The sequence below is a fragment of the Mesitornis unicolor genome, unplaced genomic scaffold (assembly GCF_000695765.1).
Source record: "Mesitornis unicolor isolate BGI_N332 unplaced genomic scaffold, ASM69576v1 scaffold13710, whole genome shotgun sequence".
Lineage (NCBI taxonomy): Eukaryota > Metazoa > Chordata > Aves > Mesitornithiformes > Mesitornithidae > Mesitornis > Mesitornis unicolor.
The window spans coordinates 29,283-56,649 of record NW_010156640.1 but is presented as its reverse complement, the minus strand read 5'-3'; the positions used below and the strand labels follow the sequence as shown (position 1 = coordinate 56,649).

Genomic DNA, 27,367 nt, shown 5'->3' with positions numbered 1-27,367 from the left:
GAACTTCCTCCTTATCTCTACACACCAGGGCCATCACTTCTCAGCAATAAAAAGGTACACACATAGATTCTCCACATCTCTGCAGGAATGAACTTGAAAAAAACGTTATTTTATGAGGGACCTTCCCCAGAGTATGACTTCCTCCATTCCACATTGGTCTTCGGCAAAAGAGAAGCAGGGATCATAGGCTCTGCAAACGGAATGCTCCCTTTTTTCAGTGATTCCCTAGCTTTTAGTGCAAAGGAAAGAACCTAGACATACAAGATTCTTGTGCTATGGATTTATAATAACATTTTATTAATATATTATGCTACAAAAATATTTTGACAAAATAATATTAGAAAGCATCTTTTTATTACACTCTTCAAAACAGTTCACAAAAGCAGGAGGCGGAACAGGAAAAAATATTTGAAATACATTTGAATTGAAAACTGACAAACATGCAAGTTAAAATTCAGTGTGAGCATGGACCTGCGAGATGGCTAATGGTTCCTGTAGAAGACAAGTACTGACTACTTACTGGAAAGACCTCTCTGCCTTTTGCTAGATTAAGGTGTCTCCTGAAATGCCAGTCACAGGAAAGACTGCATTTGGGGTGGGACAAAACACACACACACCATGCATACACACACCCATACACACACCCACCCACCCACACACACACACACACACATGTATGCATGTATGTCCTGTGATCTCAAAGTCAGGCAATTATCTTTCTGCTTCAGTTTACTTGAAACAAGCTTAAATTGAAGCTGAACTTTAGTGCACTCCACGGAACATCGATCAGTTCAGAGATATTACAAGCCCATATGCTTTTTGGATATAATATAGAAATATCTAAATATCTTATGGTACCAAGCAAAGTTTGGAATGATAACATTTATGCTGAGATAATAACTTTGGCACTTTGGTTTCTCTAACATAAATATATGATGGAAAATTCCTCCCTAAGAGTGGTATATAGTAATGACTGGGTCATATCATTCCACTAATCAATGCACTAAACATAGATTAAGTTCTCCCTCTTTCCATCTTGCTCCCTCTCCACAATTGTATATTGAAGAACTTAGATAAATATACAACTCTGTACCTTGGGTGTTCCTAAATTACAGTGGAGCTTGGAGGAATGGGAAGGGAAGTTCAACAAAGCAGATTTTGACACCTGTATAAAGCATAGTTATCATAAATCATGTTCATCATTTATTGCCAGAAAAGGTATTGCATTATTCAACAGCCCGAGGGATTGCAGAGAATGTACATCACTCATAAAATACAAAATACTTTCTGTTCCAGCCTACTAACTGGTTCTCCAAGTGGCAATGCATGTTAATACAGCATTTGTAGTTAAACATAGGCAAGAAAAGCATTAAAACAACCAAAGAGTGGCAGTGAGATCTGTTGCTGGTGGTATGGGATACTTATTCCACCAGGGCAAGAGCTTGGCAGATAACTAGCACTCAATTATAATATTACAGTTACATATAATGTGAAGTGTGTTGGTGTCAGCTGTAGCTGTGCTGAAAAGATGAATCATACGAACATTCAGCTTTGGATTCATCCAAAATCACGTCCTTGATTGCTAGACATAGTCTGACTCTCTTGATTGTGTTTCTCAGAGGTAAATAGTATCACCGGTGTTTTCTATTATATGTAGCAGGCATGAATATTTTTGTTAAATCTCCTGCTCCTGGAATCTTGTGATTGCATGGGAATCTGAGCTTTCCTTTGGAAGAAAGAAATCAGTCAGTTCCTAGTTTTCTGAGAAACCCACAGAGAAAAACTGATGTCCCATGAAGCTGAAAGTCAGTGTTACTTCAAGAGCATGCCTCAAAGCTGCTGCACACTTCTAAAAATAATGGTGAACATAACCACGATCCACTGCAATGGATGTGCATAGATATGTGCTAACCAGTATTAGTATATTTAAATTAATACTGGGCTGCTGTAGCTGATTAATAAATAATCCTTTTTATCAATCACAGTGAGGGTCTCATTTTTGAGTATTGCTATGCTTACATGTCATATACTGAAAAAAGTTACCCTAAGTTGTACCTAAGGGTAAGACAACAGAATAGAAGAAGTGGTTGGTTAGAAAACTCTGCTGAAGCCATTCATGTGGGGTTCCTGAGCTAGGATCTATGGAAGATACTTATCTTTGTTCTAAATAAGTAATGCCTTCCTCTTCTAACCAGAGGAAGCCCAGCTGACCGGGTGAGCTGGATGCTTGTAGCTGGCAGAAGTCAAGTGTGTTGACCCTAAAGCCAGGAGACGCCTTGCTCGGACACCTGCAGTATGACAAACGCAAGGGAAACTGGGTGAGCTTCAGTAACATTCAGTCATTTCACAGGTATTACGGACAAATGCCAGGAAATGCAAATAGGTCAAAACGTAATTTTATATGCAAGCTATTTACGTACTGTGACATCCAACCACACCATGACATCTGAGCTAATGAATATTGAATACTACTGTCCAGTGGAGGAGTGACTCCGAAAAAAAACCTCATCAGGGCCAGAGAGACTATTTAATGCTGTGTAACAACAGCTGTGAGTTTGGATTTATCTGTGTCCTTCTAATATTCAAAAAAGCCTCAGAGGCTTTTGAAGAAAGCTACAGGTTGGGAAATTGTATTACTGTAATTCATCGTCTTGGTCATATTGGTGTTTTTCTTTACAGTCTTGGACAAGTTGTTCCTGTTTTCTGCTCTTTTCTCTCTTCCTTATCTTCATGTGGTCTTGTCTATTTGTACTGTACGTTTTCCAGCACCTGGAATTATTTCTGGGATGGTACCACAAAATCACTTCTGGATTCCATCAGATTACAACAAATAAAATGCAATGGGTTTTGGTTTGTTGGCTCTTCACTTTTACTGTGTAACTTATCATCACTCTTAAGATCTGCCTACCTTACTTCTAGGTCCATTTCTGTAAGTAAGGCATTGTCTTAAATATAGCAGGAGAACCAATCATCTTTTAAAATGCATTATGGTTGAATTTGAAGGTCTGTTAAGCCATTATATTAAAATGAAGGCTTTTCTAGGGTAATAGCTCAAATAAAATCAAAATGAAAGGTCTCAAAATATGTTTCCAATATCCAGCCCCATGCAATAAATACTATGCAAGGTGAATGGCTTCTGTCCAAAACTAACATCTCTAATCTTCTGCTAGCCAAAATACACAATATAAAAGTATGCACAGGGCATGCTCAAAGCTCACATTTGGGGCAAAGCTCACGGTTTTCCATTCAGCCTTATCAACTGTTGTGCTTGGAAAAAATAGGGGTAGCTTATAGCACTGTCTGCTGAGCCCACTTAAAATGACCGCACAGCTACACGACTTTCTGAGCAAAGGCTGGAGGTCACAGTGTGCAGTAAGTAAAAAATAAGTTATCTGTATTCTCCTGGCCAAGATAATCCTTTGGGGTGTATGATGGAAAAGCTTAGTATTTCATCATGGCTTCAAATAAAACTATGTGCCTTTTGTAATCTAGTTATTTCCTAACCTATTTTCCTGAATTAACTGGTACGGTGATGAGCAAACTGTGAATCCTAAACCATTTCTCACTACAGAGACCTTTAGATTGCCTGGAATCATCTCTCCAGTCCTGAAGACCATGCTGGGACCATGCTGGGAAAGTGATGTGACTGTTATCAGGCAAACTTTTATTGATATCATCATCATCATCATCATCACCTGGCATTTTTTTCAAGGCGAAAAAGCACTGCTTTTTCATAAAGAAAATTTTGCATTTAACTTCTTTCTGGGTTTTGAATCTTCTTTTTTGATTAAGATGTTTTCAAAATATTTTTGGATTTTTGGTTTGTAGATGAGTTAGAAAAACAGTACTCCAAACAAGATTTATTTTCTGGTGGAAACTATCCAAAGGGATTTATCACCATGTTCTGTTGGGGAAAAAAATCAACATGCCTTATTAAACATACCAGTTTTAAGATGGACCTTTTTTTCCCCCATAGATGTTGTCCATTTCATTCATGAAAAGTAGCTGGTTGGAGAGGGAGCAAATTTTTGAGTGAGTGTAAGGTGTCATAACTTTTCCATCTAAATCAACAGTCTATGACCAGAGGAGCATTCTCCATATCTCCATGACACAGGACTTAATTTGGTTCCTGTAGCCTTGAACAGAATGTGGACAAGTCATAATTCAGCATGGAGATACCAGCTCTAAGCATCATAATAGCAAGATCAGGAGGGATCTGTAGATTTTGTTTTTGCCCTCCAGGTTGTCCATCTGCATGAATACAATCAGTACAAAGAAGTTCTATGGATTAGCAGGATGCTACACCTTTATACCTTATAGACAGACCAAGTTCTGTTCTCGTTTACGCTGGGAAAGGTCGTAGGCTTGTGTTTATATAAGATGAGGGAGAGAAGAAAATCATTGCAGTGGGATTAATCCAGACTTAAAAACATTTCTTATTAAGAAAAAGGTGTCTTAATTTGCATTAGCTAGTGAATTAATCCCAGGGCAAAGAGGGCAATTCGTAATTTCCAAATAAGTTAAAGAGTTGAGTTAAAGGCAACAGGGGAACTTAGAGGGTTATCTTGACTAATGACTTACTAAGTCATATAGAAATAACTTGGATTTTAGGTTGTAGCAGCTAATATGAGTTAAGAATGCATCTATTTTTCTAATGGACATAGGCAAAAGAGCAGAATCTGCTTTATTCAGTGTAATCTATGCTAATGAGAAAAAAAAGTCAAAGTTCAGCAGATATGTACTTATTGGACAGTTTCTGTAAGAAGTAAAGGTTAAAGAAAGGAAGAAGCCATTCATTTGGTGTCAGTTCAGACATTTGCAGAGTTGTCAGTTAGAAAACAAATATAGAAATATTAATTTATCTGTTTCACCATCACTACTGATTAATAGGGATGTCATTAACATATACAACAAGAAAAAAATAAGTTTACCAGTCGAATAAATACATTTTTCTTTTTCTTTTTTTTCTTTATATGAACATGTATATTTTACAAAACCCCATAGCACTATGGGAAATAAAGATCCTTCTACAAAAAGAAGATGTAAGTCAGTGTTACAATAAAGCTTTAGAGTTTCAAAATGTATCTGGGCAAAGAGACAAAATCAGCTAGAAGGCACTACTGATTCACTGAGAAGGTCCACTTAGTAATTGTTGTTGTCAGAAACGCCACTTCATTCATAAATTATCTCTCTTCTCTATTCCAGGGGATTGCACGTAATACTAATGTGGTCAGGAAGGCTGCAGTAGATTCAGGAGAAAAGAAGCTATGGCCACACAGAGAGAAATTGTTACTGATGGCCATAAAGGGCTGGCTGAAGCTGAGCTTGTAGGCTGAGGCTGGGATGGGTGAACTGAACGCAGTCTCTGATCCAGCCGGTTTGAAATCCAAATTGGAGGTTTGACTGTGATGTAGCCATTGGTTATCCTGATATAGGAAGGCAACGTGGTGGTGCTAAAAGGAAACACAAGAGAAGGAAGTTAAACAGGAGAACTCTTATCTCTACTGTGTGAACTATCATCCTACGTGGTAGTAATAGCAGCAATGACAACCACAATTATTACTATTAATTATTAGCATGTATTAGACAGGCAGGGAGATCCTCAAGGCTGGTAAGGGTGATGTTCTGGAAACAGTTCTGATTCAAGGTGTCTTTCATCTTCCAGTTGCTGGTAGTATATAACCAAATGAAGGATCACTCTCAATATATCTGGTTTATTGCACTCATTTTTTTTAAGCATACACTGGCCAGCATGAGAGACTGTGGTAGATGTATCTTTGTGCTGACACAGGATGACACCGTTCTTATATTCCTAGACACCTCCTTGCCACCAAAGGTCTCAAAATTTGTCATGTCTCAGAAACATGTCTTACCATGGGCTGGATACCAAGTCCAGGAGGGCCACAAAACATGTCCTTCCCCTGTTTCACAAGCCATAACAAATTTCCCAAGATCCCCTTACACATCTGATAACCTTGAGCACAGGAGACCAAGCAGCTTCATTTCTTTTCCTGCCTTTAAGACATTTTGGCTCAAATCACAATGCCAAAACCAGACTCAGTGTGAAGTTTCTCTGTCTGTGGATTTGCCTCTATAGCAGTGTGACAGGTTACTGATTGCAGCTTGAGTTAGGACGTTGATTTGAACGGGCAGGTTCGAATTCATCAGGATTCCCATGACACCGAAGGTCAAAAAGGTCCATTTACAATTGATGTGGAAATTTCGAATCGTAATATTCATTTCATAAAATGCTCCCGTTGCCCCCATTATTGGATGATCCATAATCCACCAGTTGTCACAGAGCAGCACAACTGAACATGAAAATGGCACAAGGTGGATTCTGGGCTTAAAAAAAGGCATTCTGCTTTGGAGCAAGGAGAAAAAAGACAAGTTCACCTGTAAAGACGACATTACACTAATAACTGCAGATACTCTGTATCACTTTTCAAATCTTCCATAAAGGGGATTTGGAGACACTGATAATTTTTTTATCGGAAGAAGCTATGCGGTTCTCTAAATATTTAGCTACAGTATCTAAGAACTTGACCTTGGAAGAAAAAGGCTGTGTCTTGCATAGTATGAGACAAAAGGAACAATAACTTTCTCCAGACTCACGCAAAGAAATAGAATTTAGTAGCACTGACGGTTTTTGTCTTTTTCTAGCTAGGCAATAACAAGATACCTTTTAGCTCAGATGCTTCAAATGAGTTGAGTCAATCACAACATGTGAGAAGACCAGAGTCCACCCAGAAGAGGGCACTGGTTGACACACACACGGGTCAACATCAAATCCAACAGACAATCACCGCACGTTACACTTCACCCAGGGTTCGGGGATAATTAATTTCATCTCTTCCCTCATCCTTTATCCTGTCACCACATCCTCTGGGTGGGATAGTTGTTCTGTAGCTAGAAGTGATGTGTGCAACGAATTAGAGTAAAAAGCAAAGGGCATCTAGAATTAAAGACATGGGAACTGCTTCATGGGAGCAGATGATCTGTCTAACCAGTATTAGGGCTTTGACAGTGAGAAGCAGTGCTTGTTCCAGAGGAACAAACTGCTGTAAATAGAAAATTCTGAAATCAAGCCTTGCCAGAGAAAGCTCTTACCTAAATTCCCATGAGGAGTGGTTGGTTTATGTCTTGAACTGATGATACTTTAGAGCTTCTGCTCTATTGCATCAAACTTGCTGCAGACACTTAATACGAAGAGTTGATCTGGGATAAACTAATGCTGCTGTTTCAAATTTGTTCAGCTTTTATAATAATTTAGTGCTGGCAAGAATGATACCAGATTAGGCACTGTCTATCCAAGCTCCTGTAATATGTGTAACATCAAGAATGAATGGCCTTCCCACAGCGAATACAAAGCATCATTAAAGCACATTTCCGACAAAAATGCTACATGCTCTGAGTAATTCAACAGAAATGCAGTCACGCTTCAACTTCTCGTCCAGATCTCATTTCTCCCGCTCAGTGATGCTGTGGTGCATAGATCCGGCAACACTGGCAATGGGATAACAGTTTGGGGTTTTTTTTACGCTGTACCAGTTTTCCCAAAGGTGAGTATGGGTAAGAGCTTGTACTCATCTTCTGGTTACTGCTTGTCACTTTACAGAACTACACAACTTAGCCCTAAATTAAATTTTAAACTGCAATGAGGGTCTGGTTTTCAATTTCAATTTAAAAAACATTGGCCAAAACCATCCCAAAATGCCATTTATACTTGTCAGTTGGCGTATCCTGCTCCTGACAGATTCTATGGGTTTGATCCCCCAGTGAGATTAAAATGTCCCTTTTGCAGAAGGTCTTTCTGCACCTCAGGGCTGTGTTGTGTGAGATGTCTGATGGAGGACACAGGCTGGACCGGGGAACCCGTAAAAGAATCATGAGCCCATTCATCAGCCAACTACATCTAAGGGATTCCTAAAGCAGCCTTAAATCAATGTTTTATGTTTCCGTGCCATGCTTCTACTTTCTAGTCAACTGTCTGAAGTGTTCTGTTAGCTTTTTGGGTTTTTTTTCTCCCTTGAAAACAAATATTTTTAGGGGAAAAAACCCTACAGTTTACTTAAAATCCCAGGGTTTCCTGTCAAAAGAACTGAGAATTTTTGACCACTTCTCAGTCAGCGAGGTCATTTTCTGTTTTCATGACATTAGATTTTTATAAAGGCTTCCTTGTTAAGATAAATACTGTTAGGTGGGGTTGGATGTTTTTAAAAAATCCTTAAGTGCTTTACAAGAGAAAAACAGTGCATTTCCGTGTACGAAGCATGCTAATAGCAAATGAATCACAGTTTATCCACATAAGACATTTTATTAAATGCAACTCTACTTCTAGCTGACTGCCAAGATGGTTTAGAGATATTTAAAGAGAACAATCCCTTTTACCAAATGCTACAAAACTCCTTATAAAACCTCTGGTCCAAGCTTGTAAACAGGCTGTCCTATAGTGAATGGGGAGAGAAACCTCTCCAGAAGATGCAGGTCTCTAGGGGGTACTGTCTCTTGCCTGGGGTCTTTCTCTTCGTAGGGGTAACGGAGGGGCCCTGGACAGCCACATTAAGTTACAGCCTAACCTTAGAGGTGGCCCTGGTGTCAGGAGATGACTTCTCCACACTCCCTCAGAGCACGTTTGCACATTCACATAGGATCTCACTGACCCTCAGATCTTCCCTAAGGATAAAAGCAGCAGCAGAGTCCCCTGAACTCAACTGGAAGCTTTCCCTTGTCCTCAGGGAGGTTTTCATCATTCCTGAAATGTACATGGAGAATAATAAAAATGAATCACAGCTCTGAGGGATAACAATCTAAATTATTATCACGCCTTCCCTTGCCAGAACAGGATATTCTGTATTTGAGTCTTTTGTGTCTGATAAAAATGTCTTTAACATTCCACATAATCTGTGATGAACAGGCAACCACTGGCTCCACTGTTCATACCTTTGGTTTTCGCTTCTGTGCATGGGATTGTTTTAAAAATTTGGAAGACTCCAAGTATCCTTTAGCCAAATGACCTGCGGTGTCATATTCATGAGCTTGTACTTTTGATCAGATAATGGGGCAGTTTTTCAAATCAGTGCATTAGTCATACATTGTCTTACCATCATTAGAACATGTAAAACTTTCCCCCAAAAATGCGGCCCCAGGCACAGTCTTTGTGAGCCGACACTACTGAATCCAATTACACAATTCAAGTCCTCTGCACTGGGGCACATGCTCGAGCACCTTGATGATTTGGGAGCATTTTAAAACTGAAAAACAAAACAAACATACATGCAAACCTTTGGGGGAATTTCTGTTCTGGTGTAGCTTGTGAGGTGTTTGCAAGGAGCTCACAAACTGATTTTTGGCGTGACTTGGTTTATCCATATAAGCAGGGCCACGTGTGGCACCACAGCAGAATGACAGAAGATAGGACCAGGAGGGACTTTCTGGCCCATCTGTCCCAAAGACAGGCACAAGACCTAAACTCCTCCTGACACTTACGTCTAATTGAGTCTCAAAAAACCCCTCCAACAGCAATTCCAGAGTCTCTGCAGACATAGATTCCAGCATTTCACCATTCCTGACGTTCAGAATTACTGCCTAATGTTTCACCAAATCTTCCTTGCTACACTGCAAGTCGTGACTTCTCCTATCCCCATGGACAAGTTTATTCCTTTCCTCTTCTTGGCAGCAGTTCACGAGTTTTGAAGACTCAACCACGTTTCACTTCAGCCTTTTGCCTTTTAAACACAGATTCTGCTGCCTCTCTCCATGTGCCCTCACGTGCTCTCCCTCCATCCTTTCTCCTGCTCTCCCCTGGCTCTGCTTGTTTGATCCATGTCTTCTCTGGAGTGAGATGCTCCCAAACTGGAAACAGTAGGTCTAGCTGAGATATTGCCAGCCCTGTGCTTTGTGCAGTAGGTACCACTGCTTCTTTATTTGCAAAGCAAAAGAAAGCACATGAAAAATATGCACACTCTAGGAATACGGTTGAAAAGACCAAGAAAGTATTGAAAAGATACTTTTTGCTCCCCAAAGTCCAAACCATCTTTATGGTCCCAGTAACTGTTCTGAAGCTGATGGAAAACCTATGGTGCTTTGAGGGCGTGAGGACTGACAAAATTATGGTGATATTTCTATGCATTTTTAATCTGCTGCCATGTCTCAGTCCCAACAGAGTTTCTGCTGAGGGTGGAGGAAGTGACCCCTTTAGGCATAAATTACAAAGTGTTTGGGGATTTTTCTGGATCAAAGAAACTATATAAACACATGACAACTATTTTTAATAAATGTAAACAAATGTAGACTCAGCCTTTCTCAGAATTGCATCTGATGAAAGAAGCTTATCAAGACAATGTGCCAGCATAGATTGAACCCTGAAAAAACGCATGTTTCAATTGAAAACCTAAAGAGCTAGTAAACTGAAAGAAAGTTTTTGAGTAAATACAATAATAGCTGCTTTGCATTTGTGATTTGATGTTAACCTTATGATGGCTAGGTTTTTTAAAATGATACTAAGCATATGCTTCCTGTTTCTTTTAAAACAAATTTTTGCCCTATTTTTTTTCCTTTTCATTTAATGAACAGATGTGAAAGGAGTTGATCACATTATTTTTCTGGTGATCAGAAATAATGTTCTGCTAGTGAAGACAATTATTCTTGGAACTAACCAGACCTATTTATACCACTAAAATTTATTAATCAAGATTTGAAAAATACATCTGCCTAAAGTGCTGGGACCAACCTGTTGCAGTGTGTAAACAAGCTGGCTGGCAAAAAGTCTGACCACACATTTGAAAGAAAAGAATCTGTGCTCAACAATGAGGAAAAAAAAATACATTGGGGAAGAAAAATCACACTAGAAATAAATCACAAGGAGTTCACTGTGAAGACCACTAGAGTAACTTCTTGAAGGGAAAGTGAAGTCCCCATCTCCTGAAATTTTCATAGTAGTATTTGATGTGTTTCTGGAAGACTCCATTCCTTCCAGGGCTCATCTGTCTCCTCATCACTGCCTTCCTTACAGACACCGTTCTTGCAGCCTGAGGGATAAATGCTGCAGGATGCTGAGTCTCCTGGTTCCAGACCAGCAGGATGCTAAGTGCTGCTAGCACACAAGGGCTCCCAGCAAGGCCAGTGTCCACAGACCTACAGCTGAGCACATCCTAAAGCCCTTTGTGGGATCAAGACCAAGAGGATCATGCTTTTGCAAGGCTTAGTTCACTAAAAAAATAATTCCACCTGGACCTGATTAAGGAATCCAGTTTTGGTCCAGAGGAGGCCACTAGTAGTGTAGCAAACTGCCTTAGCAAGACTGAATGAGTAAGCAATATCACACGTTGGTTTGTGGCCAACAGAGAAGACAGGGGATGAGCCAAAGAAGAGCCTTATCTCTACTATTTTCCCTTTACTCCAGGGTTATTGGGAGCCCAAATCTTTGGCCATTTTCCACGCTGCAAGCATCCACCCTCTCCGTGAGCAGCACAGCTGCCTGATTTGTAGGGAGGCAGCTGCAGCCACGCTATCGACACAGAGGTCATGCAACAACCCTGGGAGCACTCCAACAGCCTGTCACTGTCCATCACAACCACCTTTCCACCTGAGATGAACGTCAAGCTCTGATCCAGTCTTATTTCAGTGCTCTGGCTCCTTTAGAGACTGACAGTGAGCAATTCTCCTCCTTGAGGCAGGCACCCGTGAGGCTCCAGCGCCCGTGCAGAGGCAAAGGACAGTGCACGTCTGCTGATAGAAGTCTATTCCCCCAGCCCTGCTCTTTGTTACGACCGTGTCCACCATGGCTTATCTCTAGAACAAGAAGGAAACGAGGAAAAGAGGGAAAGGGGAAGCACAAGTTTCGCCAGGCATTGGGTCTGAAATGACACCTTCACCTCCTGAACATGCAGGATTCAGGCTGTCAGCAGCACCTGCTGGAGGTGCCACCAAGAAGAATCATAGGCAGTCTTCAGATGCCCTGGCCTTTAATAGGATTTAAAGGGTGGGATTAATTGTAGCTATCTCAGATGCAGACTTGTAGTCAGAGTATTCAGCTGTGTTCCCGCTAAAGTTTGTGGGGAACAAGACATCTCCAGAGGACAATCCATCCCCCTAAAGACATGTCTCTAAGGTAGGTGAGATAAGCTGCTTCTGAAGATCTCTGTCTCTGGAATTGAGGTCTCCTGAACCCTAGCCAAGCTTTAGCCACAGTGAGGGCTCTGACTGGTAAGGATGGGTTCCTAAACTAGGATGGGACTGTAGGGTGGGGAAGGGGAAAACTGCTGATTCTGCAGCACAGAAAGCATTGGCTGGAGGGGATGCAGCTCCCCTCTGTGGTCCTTTGGATGCTGCCAACAACAGACATGGCAGGACTGCAGCCTACTGCCCCCTCTTCGGGGTCCTGGCTCTAAGCTTTGACATGAAGGAGAAGAGGGTGACTCACCTGGATTAGGGGCTTCAGGGAGGCCTTGACAGTGTAAGCAGGAGGAAACTCGATGTTGAAATGCAGCTCTGGTGCAGTATTGACCACTTTTGGATGGGCCATGGGCTAGAAGCCAGGAGATTTGTATTTTATCCCTGTGTCACCCACCAAGGAACCATCAAAACCTCCTTAAATCACTTTACTTCTATTACTTCCCTGACTCTGATTTGAGTCAAGACCTTGATGCTCTAGTGTGACACCACCAGCATTAACCCAATGTGAAGCGTTTTGCAGGCTCTCACTGTGATTTGCAGGTCCCAGTTGCCCAGGTTACCTCCAAAATACCTCCGCGATGGCAATTTCACGTCCAAAGTGACACTGGCCTGCAGCAGGGCTGAGCACCACAGCAGCATCCTAAAGTCACAGGTGGGCCACATTGTTAAGGCAAAGTGTGTCGTTTGCTGTGGGACCAGAGGAATGGATGGGGACAGCACAGGAAGGGATGTGGGGAGGAGGAGAGGCATTTGCTGTCACAGTGATGCAGCCTGAAGGTCCCCAAACATGGGACGCAGCGATGCAGAAGTGGACACAAGGATGCATCCATGGAAGGAAAAGGTGAGAAAGAACCCCAGCACAGCCTGAGGGCCCTTTTCTGGAGTGAACCTCCAGTGTGTGGGAAAGCTTCCTGCACCTCACGGTCAGGTTTAGCTTCCCCCATCCATTCCCAGAGGAGACTGCGTATGGCCCTTTTCAACCGCCTACCCTGAAATCCTTCAGGAAAACCCTGCAAATACAAATCCTGCACCCACACGTGTGGCGGCGGCAGAATCAGACCCTCCGCTCCCTTCCAGACAACTGCAGAATGGTGTAAAAACACAGAATGTTGTAAAAAACAATAACCTTTGAAGCACACCCTCTGAGTAATTACCCCATTCCCATCTAATGACTTAAAGATGTTATATTCCTCTCTGATTTGGCAACAACAAAGATTTTGACCTTATTAAAACCAGCCCATCAGGAAACTAACTGCATGTCATCCTTTAAAAAAAGAAAAAAAAAGAGGGCAAAAAAAAAGAGAGGGGGGAAAAAAGAAATTAAATTCTTTAAAATCCCTGTGAACAATAATTCAGGATACTGGAGCTGAAGACCCATGATTTGTTACAGAGTGTCTGGGTGGTCCTGAGGCAGGAGATGACAACATTAGCTCTTTCCTTTGCCCTTCTAAGAAATGCTTTGATGATTCTCTAATATCCGAAGAATATCCCCCTGTGATTCTGTGCTGGGATGAGGCAATCACAGAGCCGGGATAATGCATCCCAGTTTTACCCAGGGCCTGGCCATTGCTAAGAGGCGATAGCTCAGAGCCCTTTGTTTCACCAGTTCTGCACTGACATCTGAGCCAGGATGCGTTCAGGATAATCTAAATAGTGATGCAGGCTCAAAAACATCCCCAAACTCACCCCCACCCACTGCACACATCTGGCTGGGTACCTGATTTGTATGTGCAATTAAGGCACTCATCATCAAGGCTCAAATAACCACATATTTGTTTCACTGGTCCTTGGACAGATAATGATTGCAGTTTTTACAGCCAAAATAAGCAAGAACTTCAAGGGTGCATACACAGATGGGCTTAGTATTGTAGAAATCTTGTCAGTGATGCAATCCATGGAGATTTTTGGGCAACCTGCTGATATAGAACACGTAAAGAGTTCATCTGATGGTGCTGCAATCGGGTGGTTTTGAACCAAATCCCAAGCACAAGCAGAATATCTCTCTTTTGTCTGTATTTTGCAAACTGCCCGCTTTCACTAACACAACCCCACATACACATACAAAATAATACACATTTTTGAGGTGGTTAAAATCATAATCCATATTTTATGTCTTGGGCTCAACCTTCCAAGTAATTAGAACCAGAGTGACTCGGTCTGCCCTCTCCTATGTGCACTCAGAGTGCTTGTTTGGCATTGTGTGGGCCCTATGGCTCAGACAGTTTTTGCAGATGCACAGAATTAACTATGCATGTTTAGATGTGCTTGGTGAACACATATATTCACAGAGATGTATATATTTGACCCTGTCACTTTCTTGTTAAACACTGTAAAAGATAGCGACTTTCTCCTGCAGGTTTTAAAAAGATTTAGAATAGGCAGTACTGGGGAAATACCTAAACCATCCTGTTAAATTAAGTATTTTCTCCAAGACACACAATTATTTCAGCTAAGAAGATGCCTGTGCATTAAGGAACAGAACAAACAACCAAAATATAAACTGGCTTAAATGGATGTCCACTCTATGGCATTTTTCCACTTGATTTTAATTTTCTTTTTCCCCTGTCCCTGTTCTTTTTCCATCTCTGTGTAGTTTTTCTCTCCACTTAGTCTGTATCACATTTTTCTCTCTAATTCACTGCACTCACTTTCCTGCTCACTGCCTGCATTTTTCCAGAGTCTCTCTTAGTAAAAATAATTAAGGTTGGGTCAGATCTTTGAACCTGTTATTTGGAGCAGTATTGAATTCAGGCTGGTTCCACTGAACAAAAGCGTTGGCTTCTTTTTCTTTCCAACAGGCTCACTCCCAAAATAAAAGAAGGTTCACAGGGCATACCTACCAGGCAGAAATGCCAAGGATCTTAAACAGCTGCATTGCCCACAAGGTCTGGATTGCTCCTGCTGCTTGCAAAGCAACTACAACGACACCAGCCACAACATCAACTCCGTCTCCTCAAGCCTCTGAGAACCTGGAGGTGCCGTCAGTGGCTCATAAAAGACTGCTTGCTGGCCTGCAACGTTGGAAGATGCAAAAGCTTTCCCTGCTGGGTGTCATAACCCAGACGCTGAAAAGTCTCTGCAGAACTGAGCTGTTGTGAGGGTGATCCACACCACGTCTATCCATGGTGTTGCTACGTGAGGCATCCCTGACACCCAGCAGCTCACTGGTGATAGATTTGGCTCCTTTGTCTTCCAGCACTGTGGGCTTGGGCCACAGGTATAATGCTGACTTTGTTCAGTTAAGTTATTCAGGAATGGTAAGGAGGAGATCTGAGTGAAATCGGAATTTGGTCTGGCATTTTCATAATTGCAGGAACCCGGCTTTTACAGCATTAAAACCATAAGAATTTAAAGAAATTCTCTTTCTCCTGCATCCCAGAGAGTAACTGGGCTTAGACCACAGCTGCCCTTTGAGGTCCCGCTGATTTTTCACCAACATAGCCCATGCAGTCCAGAGTGTCAGGGAATCAGATTTCCTCCCATTCCCCTCTACAATGAATCTGTCTTCTTAGATGAACCTGTGACCACAGTATAACTGTGGTTAAACCCCTCTTATAAACCACCGCAACAGTAATGTAGTCTTCCTCCCTGTCAGACTTTTCATCGCTTAATTTCACAGGGCGTGAAATTCACTACCCAGAAGGGGAACAGCAGAACCAGAAATAAATCCCACATCTCTTATCCTTCTCCTTTGGGCCAGCATTGACAGTGTTGTGTGTTTGCATTGCCACTGAATGTTAAAGATGTTTCTTTTTCTTTATGGTAACTCAAGGGCTTTCACTGGAAGATGAAGTTTTTCACATTTTATGGATTTTATGTAGCTCTGCTAAGTCTGGAGTTTTACCTTGAGGAACAGCAGACTTGCAATCTTTTGGGGCTTAGATACTGCTAGGTATGAAGATCACTCAAATATGTAATAAGTTCAGCGCAAGGCTGCAGTGTTGGAGAATAAGGTTTGTTCTGGCTTTTAGATGTTAAGTGATCTCTTCACCACATCTGCGTATCTCTGGGGCAGAAGCAGCCAGCCATTAACATGACAAGCAGTGTCCTTTCAGAGGTCCCATCTTCAACCCAAACCCAGCTTCTGGGACAACTCTATGAACTTCTCATGGATGGGTCTCTGCTGCTTTCATAGCCTGAGGAATAGTGGGGAAATGTCTTGCTCCTGACCCCAGCAGCTCCAAACCTCCCTGCAGGGTCAATGCTGGCTGTACCAGTCTAGGGAGCAATCCATTTTGCTCTGTAGAAGATGGAAACAGTCACATTTTGTCAGCTGAGTTAAGTAACTGCAAATTAGGAGTCTAAATGTGGAGCTGGCCACCACCCCGCTCGATAGGGAAAACACAACTGTCTCTAAAGGAAAAGCCTCTGCATCAAGAGCTGCAATATAGGGAGTGCAGATGCTTTTCCGCCCACTGCTGTGTTCGAGGAATCCAGCTTACCCTGGGCATGAGCCCCCTCAGGACATCTTACAGCATCTGCAACTGCAGTCTTGAGAATTTGACACAAACCACACTTCACCCACACCAAACAGCAGGGTGAAAGCGCTACCGTGCGGTGGATGTTCTCCGCCTGCTAAACTGTGCAACTTGTTTTTCAGGTGAGCGAATGTAAAGAGTTTTTGTAGAGCTGTGTTAAAGTACATTTCAGATTTAGAGGAATTCCCTTTACCTGAGGGTACTCAATGCATTTTCCCTGATCAATTTGATAGGAGCCAGAAATAGAGTTTGGGGTTTTTTTGTGTGCAATAGTCATTATGCCATGAAGAGTCATAGTTAAAGGTTCTGAGTAGCCAATCCTCAGAACATCTGGCCAGTGAAAGCCCTGGATATGGAAAATATAAATGTCAAGGCTCATATTTATAAATTGGAAGGGCCATGACAACATCTGCTAACAAGCTTTCTTCCAGAGCCCATTTGCTGTACATGGTTATTCACAGGCAACAATAAACATGTGCATGGATCACATGCATGGTCTGCCCTTCCTCTCCGCTGCCGAAGGAACACACGCTCCAATAACACACAAATGCTCTGTTCTCGCAACACAGAAATACAAGTGTTTGCAAACCTCACAGCAAAGCTCTCACATACCAGGCCACAGTGGGATACACGGCTGGAACAGACTAAAAATAGCTGGAGAAAGAAAAAGCCTTGCATTAGCACAGAAGACAGTCAAACTCACTTAGTGTTAACTCTTTCAGTGGAATAAACGCCCTCCTTTTTTGCCTCGCTCCACAGGAGACACTTTGTACTACAGGTCCAGTCCTGAAACCTTATTTTTATGACTAAGTAGTTGTGGATGGCAATCTCAAGACTTAAATAGAGTCTAACCTATTCAACCGTGGTAGCTTAATGTTAACAGTAAAACAAGCTGTAGGTAAAATAAACTTGCTTCTACATTTATACCCACAGGCACCTTTTCTCCAGTTTAATGCCAACTGGAAGTGCATTTCTGATGCCTGTGAACTAAAAAATTGATTCAATGTATCAGCATAGAAGTTTTGCTAAAAACTTATTATTGTGGTATCTAGGCCACAGTTCGCCCCCAACAGGCCCACAACACTCCTGGCATTGGCCACCATCACAGAGACTGCCCACGAAGTGGCCAAACTGTCAAGAGAAGGAAACACATCAGCAGAAAGAGCCTGGACTGCTTTAGATATCCGTGAATTTAGCAAAGAATAAATGAAGCCAATGCTGACTGCCTCGTTCAGTCTGCAGTGTTCTTGGCAATGCATCCATCTGTCTGAAAATGGTAGGAAAAGCAAAGACGAAATAACACGGAGGAGATCTACCTTATGGTTAAAAAATGAAGAAGAAGGATGCCTAGCTATGTCTCCTACCTACTGCAGCCTGCAGTAATGCCAGATGACAAAGACATGGTAACTACAAGTGAGACATGCCCCCATCTCAAAGAGGTTCTGCTGAAGGCTGTTAAGCTCCAAAATGTCACACTTTCATTGGCATGGACAGACTGGAAAGCGAAGGCAGTGTTTGTAGGATCACAGTCTCCTGCAAGGTGAGCTCAGAGGGGTGGAGGTGAGTGCAGAGGTCTGGGGATGAAGATGGAGATGCTGAAGGGGTCCCTTCCCATTCCTTGCTCCAGAGCCCATGCAGCCAAAGTTAAAAAGGGCAGGTAGAAAGAGTAATGGAGAAAGAGAACATTTAAGCAGAAAATGGAGAATCATGGAACTGAAAATTTATCAGGTTGTCCAAAATCAAAAGGAGTCCTGGCACTGGGTGAGGAAATGAGACTGCATTGGCTGAGAAGCAGCAGAACAAGTGGGGATGTGCATGGTGGAGGAGGAGATCGTCACAACTCAGCAGCTGCTCCTTCCTGAAACTGAATCCTAAGCCAACGTTTTGTCTGTGCTGCATCTGACAGATCTTAGGTGGCTGAACAAAGCTAGCAATGGTAGGACTATGTTCAGCTCAAGTCAGAAATACACCAAACTAGGGCAGATATAAATACATATTACAGGCTACTTTAATACACCTCAAATGAAAAGTAGAAAACAAGAAAGGAAGAGAACGTTCTTAATAGATCCCATAAAACATCTTGCATTGTATTTCCAATCTTGATAGGCATTGAGGAGGAAGGAGTAGAAAGTGCTCTTGGATATCCAGGGCTGAAAAATACCTCACTGTTCAAAAATCCTAGCTTTTGTGTGCTCCAATTTTGTTACTTGCTCGCCTTCAAAAATATGGATTTAATATTCATGATGGATTTAAATTTCACAAAAATAAAATACCATAGGCCTTACCAATAAGGAATTTAGTTTCATGAAATAGAATTGAAATCCATACACAAATTATGTCTCTACTTCCAAAAGACTTCCACGTTCTTTATCTCTAATGATTTCATTTTCAGGTATTTATAGCTTTCATAAAAATAGGGTTTGCATACTGCTTTACATTAATTGTTCATACTGCTGGTGAGACACTTAACCAATAGTGAGAGTAAAGATGCAAGGCTCTTGCTTATTTTTTCTTAAGTTTATCTGTGTTTATTTCATCACACAGTGGCAGCACCTTATTGAGAATAACAGCAGAATAAAGTAAAACACACAGATCTTTTCGCGTGTCTCGCAGGTGAAAGTGTGGCTGCACATCTCTTCAACCCCATCTGGAGAATAACAAATTAACTCTCTGACTTTACAAGGAGGAAGAAGCTATCACTCAGGGCCAGCTGACAGGGAGACTCTATTAGTATGGAGATGTTAAGAGTTTTGGACACGAACATCAGGACTTCCCATCCGTTGCTGCGATGCATGAGAGAGCTGTGTGCTGAGCCCAGGTTTCACAGCTTTAATTAATATGTTCTGTGCACTCTGACTAACCTGATAATCCAAGAAGCCTCAATAATAACTATCTAGGGAGGGAGGATATGTCATCGCTGTATCATATGTTACCGGAGTCAGGAGATTTACCTCTTATTTGTACTGCGCTGAGTTATACTGTGCTGTTATTTTACTTCTGCTTGGAGGGCTTGTGTACTTGGGGCTCTGTGAAGGGCAGGATGAGAGAGCTGCCAAAGTTGGTGGTGTTTAATGGAGGCACCAAACCATCTGCTCATCTTAAAGGGGGATCAAATGGAAACAGTAAGAAACTAAGAAGGGGAAAAGACAGTATTCCTCACCCTTTGTTCTCTGCTCAGGAAGAGCTGAGGATGCCTTTGCAGAGGCAGGATTGCACGTTTAAGAGAGGCACGCAATGTGGGGGATAGGCACTGATCACTGATGCACTGCTTCACTGCTCAAAATGTCTTCTTTTGGCCACTGTATTTTTGGGCCAGTTAAAGATAGAAAGGTTCAGTTTTGAGAGGTGTTTTAGGAGGTGTTTTGAGACCACTCAGTGTGACAGAAGGGTCTTGTACCAAGCTGTCAAACCAAGAGATTTTTTCTGATGATTAGATATTTCTATGCCATGCCCCGGAGACTGGGGGCAGTCACTGATAGGGGACTGTGATCATGAAAGTTTCCCGAGAAGGAAATCCTGCCAGGAGAACAGCGAAGGAAATGGCAGACAGAAGTGCTGGAGGAAAGCCAAGGGGCCACACAACACAGTTAAGCCCCAAACAGCAATGAGGTGTGACAAGGGAGGGAAGGTGGGACTCCATCATATCTACGCTCCCGCTGTTTCTAGCTGCTGGAGCAGTCTCTCTGGGAGACAGGTTCACCGCAACGAGTTAGAAAGGTCCTGAAGCTCTACCCTCATCCTTGGTTAAATAAATGCAAATAAATGCAAATAAATGCAATGGTGGCAACTGCTTATATGGCTGCATGAAGAAAGGCTGGAGGAGGGAGTGATCCCTCCTGCCCATGAACATCAGTGGGCTTGCACTCTCTGAGCAGTATCCTTACCAGGGAGGCGGATAGAGTAATTTAAACAAACAAGGCCCCAGTGATGGAAATTTCAAGCTCAAAGCTACCATATGGAGGGAAATCATCTGACCACAATTTACCTGTTAGACTTCAAAAGTGTCTAGGTCTCCTCTAAAGAAAAGCAGCCTTTTCTTTAATGAAGTTAAGTACTGTATTTCACCACCGAGTGTTGTGAAAAGGAAGCAATTTGGATTAATTTACCAAAATTTACCTTTCAGAGGCAGTTAAGTGAAATTAAAAGTTTGTCTGAGTTGACAGAGTTCTGTTTTTCATCACTGCATTGTCTTGAAAGAAAGGATAACAGGCTAAGTGCTTAAATTCCATCCAAACTGATAAGGTTCACTCTATACAGGCACACTTAGTGCAGTTTATTGCACATTGTCTCCCTTCATCCATCACTGGTATAACTTGCGGGTTTTTTTTTGGCCTAAAATAACTACTGCTTCCAAAAAAAATTGATATTTGTGGTGTTATTGCATTCATCTGGGGTTGAATAGTCAGCACTGGGCTATCAGAGAAATGCCATTTCCAATTACAGGGGGAATTCATTTCATTTCCCACTAATGGGAGATTTTGCAGGGCTGAGCTTACATCTGGGACAAGAAATTATTTTTTTCTCTTCTGATTACAATCCTTTTCCTTTAATTTCTTGCCGGTGCAAGTGAAGCACTGGTGTGTCCTCAGTGTCTTCCCAATGACCATCTTCACCAGCAGCCCTTCTTCCCACCACCGTGTCCCACATTTCCCAGCTGCCATCGCTCCTTCCAAACCTCACACCTCCTGAAACACCCTCCTGGTTACTAACTGCCCTCCATCCCTCCCTGTTCCCAGAAGCGTTCCTCCTGCCCTGCCTAGAACACTCCCTTTCCATCTGAGGTTCTCTGTTCTTCTGGGATGGTTTTGCTTGTAGCCATAAACCATTTGCCCACTAGAACAAAGGTGCGATCCTGATCTGACCTTCATCGATGACTCTGAAACGCCATAGCCATTTCTCTATTCCTTCAATTTACATCATGAAAAGCCAGTGGATGATCTGTAATTAATTACATATAATGAGGAGAAGCTTAGCTAACACAGTGTCAACAGGAACAATAACACATTCTGTGTGTCACACTGCAGCCTCCCAGCCCAAGGGTTTTGCCTCTCCTCCCTGCTGCCTCAGCTGTTTTTTGGCTACAGAAGCTAGCTAGGCTTTCAGTTTTGTCTAAGTTCAAATTCCTCCCAAAGACAGACTTCAGATCTGCACATTTCTGCAAAATCAAGTAGTTTAAAAAACAATCTCACTACTTGAAATCTCCATTTAATTTTGATTCTTGACAAACAATTTCAAACTCAAACTGCAGCCAGCCAGGACTTTTTCATTTTGTTTAGATTTGAGGGGGGGAGGAGGCAGAAGGGAGAGGAAACCACACATTTCATCAGCGTTTTTTGTTTTTTAATAGCCTTCAGTGTAGCTGATTACCCAGGAGATCAGCAAATCTTAGCTTTGTCAAAGACATGGAGAAGACACAGCAGAAGCTTTCTCATCCTCCACAGTGGTATTAACCCTCCAACACACCAATCTAAACATCCTCCACTCAGGGATGCCAACTCAAACGCCTCAGCTGTTAAGACAGAACAAAGAGGCAAGGACAATCTCCAAGGTATAACTGAAAGTAAATACTAATAATGATGTGTGACACTAAACGATGACTCATTTTTCACAAGGCCATTTCAGATTGTAGCTATAACCTCAGATCAGACCTGAACGACTGTGTGAGCTGAAGTCTTAGTGGAATCATTAATTATGGATTTCCTGGCTTTTATAGGTTGGAGTCAGACCTTTGATGTTCCTTTAAGATTGTTCTCCTGTGTTCATTTCCTTTGTTTCTGTGTTGGTAGCTTAAAAAAACACCCCAAGATTTCCATGGAAGTGCATGAGATAGCCTAGAAATGCGTAGTCTACAAAAACCCAGCAATTCATGGCTCATAAAGTCCTCTAATCCATGGTCAATAAAGCTCTGGAAAAGAGCCGTATCAACCACAGTCATTTCACAGTTCAATGAGGTTCATACAATAATCAATAATCTGGTTTAAATTTGCCTGGATTTGTCCTCCACCTGCATATTTCTCTTTGACTTCTCAGGTTGAAAAGCAGCTCAAACAGCTGAATTCTGGAGACCTCGCATGGAAACAATGAGTTTCAGGCAGCTTTTGCCTAAAAGCTGTTACAGTGACCTAAATCCCTCCACTTTGTCTCAAAGGTGAACAAGTCAAGTACCTGGTGACTACAGGCGAATTAGGAAACTCAAGCTGGAAGAACAACCATTTGGAAATATGAGGCCATAGCTCAAGGTAAAACTATACGGAGACAGCTCAGTCCATACAGAACACGAGGCCTCCAATTTAAGTATATGCAAATGCACAATGGGACACTGTGGATTTATTATTATAATAATTATGGGACATTATGGGACAGGCCAGAGCGTGAACTTCTAGTACACTAACTATCCTCCAAACAATGAGTGCTAACAGTCTTACTGTGGAGTGAACTGGTGAACATTATTGAGGCAACACAATATAAGTTCACGAGCTTCTCTCCTGCACCGGTAACACTCCATTGCCCATACTTTTAGCTATCCTAGCTGTTTCCTCCCCAAAATGATCACACTCCAAAGTCTGGTGACAGGCACACATTTCTGCTCTTTTCTTGCCAATCAGAAAGGAACCAGCTAGAGACAACTCATTTATTGCCTTGTGCAAGGTCCAGCTTGCAATTAATGCTGATGAAACCCAACTGCCAAGAGCACAATATGCGGCAGCTGGTTTATGAAAGTTGAGACCCCATCCAATTTATGGGGAAACCAGAGCTGGTTGTGAGTCTCTGATTTAGCTGAACAGTTTGTATTTCTTGTTTTGTTTTGTTTCCAGGAAAACACCAGAAGTTACTCCAGAACTATAGAAGCACTGAAATCATCTGAAAGCAGGCTTCGCTTCTTCGCCTTTCCTCATTTCGAGGGCTGTGATCTCCCACCAGTATCTCCCTGGGATCTTTCTGCAAGGCAGGCGACACACAGCGTCTGGTTCATCACCAGCGTGGTGGGAGCGGAAACTTACATTTCCTTATCCCAGTCTCCATCCGTATGAGATGGAAGTTGAGGGATAAAAGGTTTTGATTTAGATGAAATCTTGCAGGAGCACAGTGCAAATAATTTAATTCTAATATAGGTAACTACCCCTTTAAATATAACATTTTTTACTGAAATAAAAGCAGCAAAAGGCACAGAAGTCCACGAAAGCTGTGCAAGCACCACTGCTTTAAGCCTCCAGCTGCACATTTCCACAGCTGTATCAGGCCTGATATCCAATGTCCTTTCTGGACAGCCAGGATGCAGGCAGGAGGGTTGTGCCTCGCTGCCAGGATTCCACCAGATCTGACTATTTAACCACCTCTTGTATGCACCAAGCATACACTTGCGTAACATGTATGGTGAGCTGGACCAAACACCCTTGTGAAATGCTGGGACATCACGGAAACCACGACTCGGTGTGTCCAGGCAGAAGCAAGATAGAAAAGTTCCTTGTCCTTGAGGCAATCAACTAGGTTGAACCAAAATGCCTTTTAGTTCATGCTTAAACATCCTCTGTGGAGAGGACCTAACCAATGAACACACTTTGAAGACAAAACACCTGAATCCAAGTCTGATCCTTCTTTCCAAGGATGGTATTGGCCTCAGAAATAGTCTTATTATGTTAATATGCACCACCTTAATAACAACCCTTATATCACTCACCCCGAGAATACAATAAACTACAACAAAAATGAGGCAACTGCTCCATTAAAAAGATTGAATAAAAATAAAAAAAGGATCCCAGAACACAAAAATGTGGAGTTTTTTCCTTAGCAAAGGGAGAAGCCTCTGAGATACTCTGAGTCATTTTACTTACACGGCATTTAGGTGCTATGAAAATGGGAATAAGAGTAACGCTCAAAGACAGTCCAACCATTACATGTATAGGCGAGCAGCCAATTCCCAACAGATTATTTCATTCCTTTTACTTGTTAGCAGATCTATAAACATTGTGGCTGTTTATCTGCCCATCATGGCCTGGATAAAGGCACTAAGAGCTTTCCCAGTCTTAGAGGTGGGAGAATAAATTGCCCAGGAATCCTAAAAACACACACTGAGCAGCCTTGGTCAAACATGAAGGCTCAGATTCATCCTCTTATTCAAATACTGAATGGGAGTTTTTAACTTTAAATGCCATGAAAATGTGCCTACCTGCATTCTCTTCACAGAGGCCTTAGTTAAATACTTCATTTTGCCTCAGTTTGCTGTTTTCAATGCAGTCTGAGACGTTAAAACAGTACAGCCTCGGACCACAGTTAAGAAGACTGAATGTCAGGCATGTCAGAATCTTAAAAACTCCAAGGAATATTCTGCATGGTTCGAAAATGGGCAAGTCTTCGGGCTGAAAACTGACAGTAAAGACTGGAAAATTATTGGAAGAAAGAGGGCAAACACAAAATATTTTCCACCGTCATTTTTTCCCTGTTTTCACTCTGACAGGTCTTTGTTTCTGTGTATGTTAAATATTCTAAGCACTGGCTTTTTTTTCTCTTTACTTTTACATCAAGAGTGCCTATGAACCTTCCTCCTAGTTCTTCATTAGGCTCCAGAACCATGTCTCCCATTTAGCCTTTCTGAAACCCTCCTTATTGTCTAATCAGCAAGAGCTGGGATCTGTACAGAGCAACTAGTTAGGAGACAGCAAGGAAAGGACAGAGACCATAAAAGTCCTGACTCACCTGTCTTCTATCCGAACCCAGAGGTCATTGAACTGCCTCTGGCGATGGTGTTTGTGCTGCTTCTTGTGCCATTTCTTCTGCCTGCCAAACTCTTCTAGCTGGCTGATGCTATCTGGCAACAGGAGGTGAGGAGACAGGCTGTCTTCTTCATCCATCTGCAGGGGCTTCAGGGAAGGAGACGTCAATGGGACCTGCTCAGAGAGCTGGAGAGCAGGCAGGGCTGTTGCTGAGGTCCCTTCTAAGGCTGGGCTTGTCTTTATTGTCCTTGAACTGCAAAACACAACATTGAAACGTTTGATGAATAAGTGAGAGATCGTGCTAAGAAACAGTGAAAGCAGAGGACTACACCACTTGGTGGGTGCTCCTCAGTGCTAAGAAGTGTACAAGGAGAAAGACTCAGGGGCAGCAACTACAGACAGCAATAGCACTTCCTAGCAAACTATTAAATAAATACTAAACCGAAAGAGGGCAAAAAGGCATTTGCTATGCTATTGCTGTTTTCTGGCATTTTAATTACTTCACACAGATTTTAGAGCCTGTGGTAGGGGTCAACGTCACCTCCCCCACTGTGCTGAAGGTTAAATGGCAAACTGTGACTCTCTCCGAGTAAAACAGATACATTAGTAGAAAGTGATCTTAAATTAGTGAGATAACACTAGTTCTCTTTTTTCCAGCTTTGGATATAATCCGTGGAAAATGAGTCATTGTTTTGACTGCAGTAATAATAATTACGCTTGTTCATCCGAGTAAGGAGTGGTGACAGGGAAGCCCAGACTGATGACAGAAGCCTGGTCTAATAGGGAGGCTGCTGGGATGGGATGTGTGAGACCTGAACTCCAGCACTTTTTATATAATGGAGAAATGAAGCTAAAAAGGGGATAAATGACCTGTCCAAAGCCACCTTGAAACAATACTGCCAGAGCTCATCACTCCTGATTGAAATACTGCCATCTCTGGAACCCTGCAGAAAAGGGGCTTTTATCATTTTCATCTTCTAGAGTTTTACTAATTTTAGAAAAACGTCAATACAAACTCCCTGCTTTGATATGTGGCCATGTCAACTTACTTGTGTGAGCAGAGGCATCTGAAGCAAAAATCTAATAAACCAGTACTGACACAAAGCGGTTTTTTTTCCTAACTTCAGTAAGAGTTCCTGTTTGGTCTTAATTGCAAGAGAGGAATTTTTTATGTCTCTGGGATGGCCCAATGAGTGGTAGGTACAGAAAATGGAAGACAATTAATAGGCAAGATGAAGCTGTGGTCTGCAAAACTATTTCTATTACATGGATGCTATGACTTTTATGACAGAAATTATTAAAGCCATGTGAAAAGTTTTGCCTCCTGAGTGAAACCAGTAAGACATTTTAATGAAAAAGTAATAAAAAATCCTGAACTTCATTGGTGACAATGTACAAAATGTGCTGCAAGTGAAACCACATGTTTCATTTATGGAACATTCTGTTCTCTTCCAAAGAAAGTCACATCTACTACTAATGAGAGCTTATTTCTTTTTGATTTTTTTTGAAGTTCATTACAATAGGAGTCAAGACGGTCATTGCTATTTCCACTGCATCATGTTTCACCCAAAGGTCCTTCCAATTGCTACTGAGAATTAATTGTTGCTACTATGAGACTCATTGGCAAAAACTACAGTGACTTAGTCATTCGTAGCCAACATTAATGAAATTCTTCAGAGATTGTATGACAGATACAGAAAAGAACAACACTTGTTTAAACTCATTCTAAAATTCTCCAAGGTTGCTTTCATTAATAAAAGACACAAGAAAATTCCATATTTTCCTTCTTTTTCCAAGCATTCTGGCTCTCTCAGTGAACTCTTCAAACTCATTCATACTCACTCCATGTTCTATTTTACATCACAGAGAAATCTGCTGGTTCTGGATTTTTTTCCCCATTAAGGCTTTCTTCTGAGATTCATGCTGAGAATGAGTTTTCAACAGTACAGCAACTTTCTTTGAGAGACCTTGGTGCTCTCTAAAGCCTTCAAGACTTCGTAG

General features: G+C 41.9%; 1 protein-coding gene across 1 annotated transcript in view; it reads right to left on the bottom strand.

Moving 5' to 3' along the window:
• Positions 1-4,420: 4,420 nt before the first annotated feature.
• Positions 4,421-27,367, bottom strand: part of LOC104548071 (metalloprotease TIKI2-like) — a gene marked incomplete at its 5' end in the record, with an annotated part of 45,367 nt that continues 22,420 nt past the window's right edge. The window contains 2 exons of the mRNA XM_010193989.1: positions 4,421-5,453; positions 25,350-25,619. Of these exons, the coding sequence (XP_010192291.1) occupies positions 5,231-5,453; positions 25,350-25,619 (493 nt within the window). The remainder of the gene's footprint in view (positions 5,454-25,349; positions 25,620-27,367) is intronic.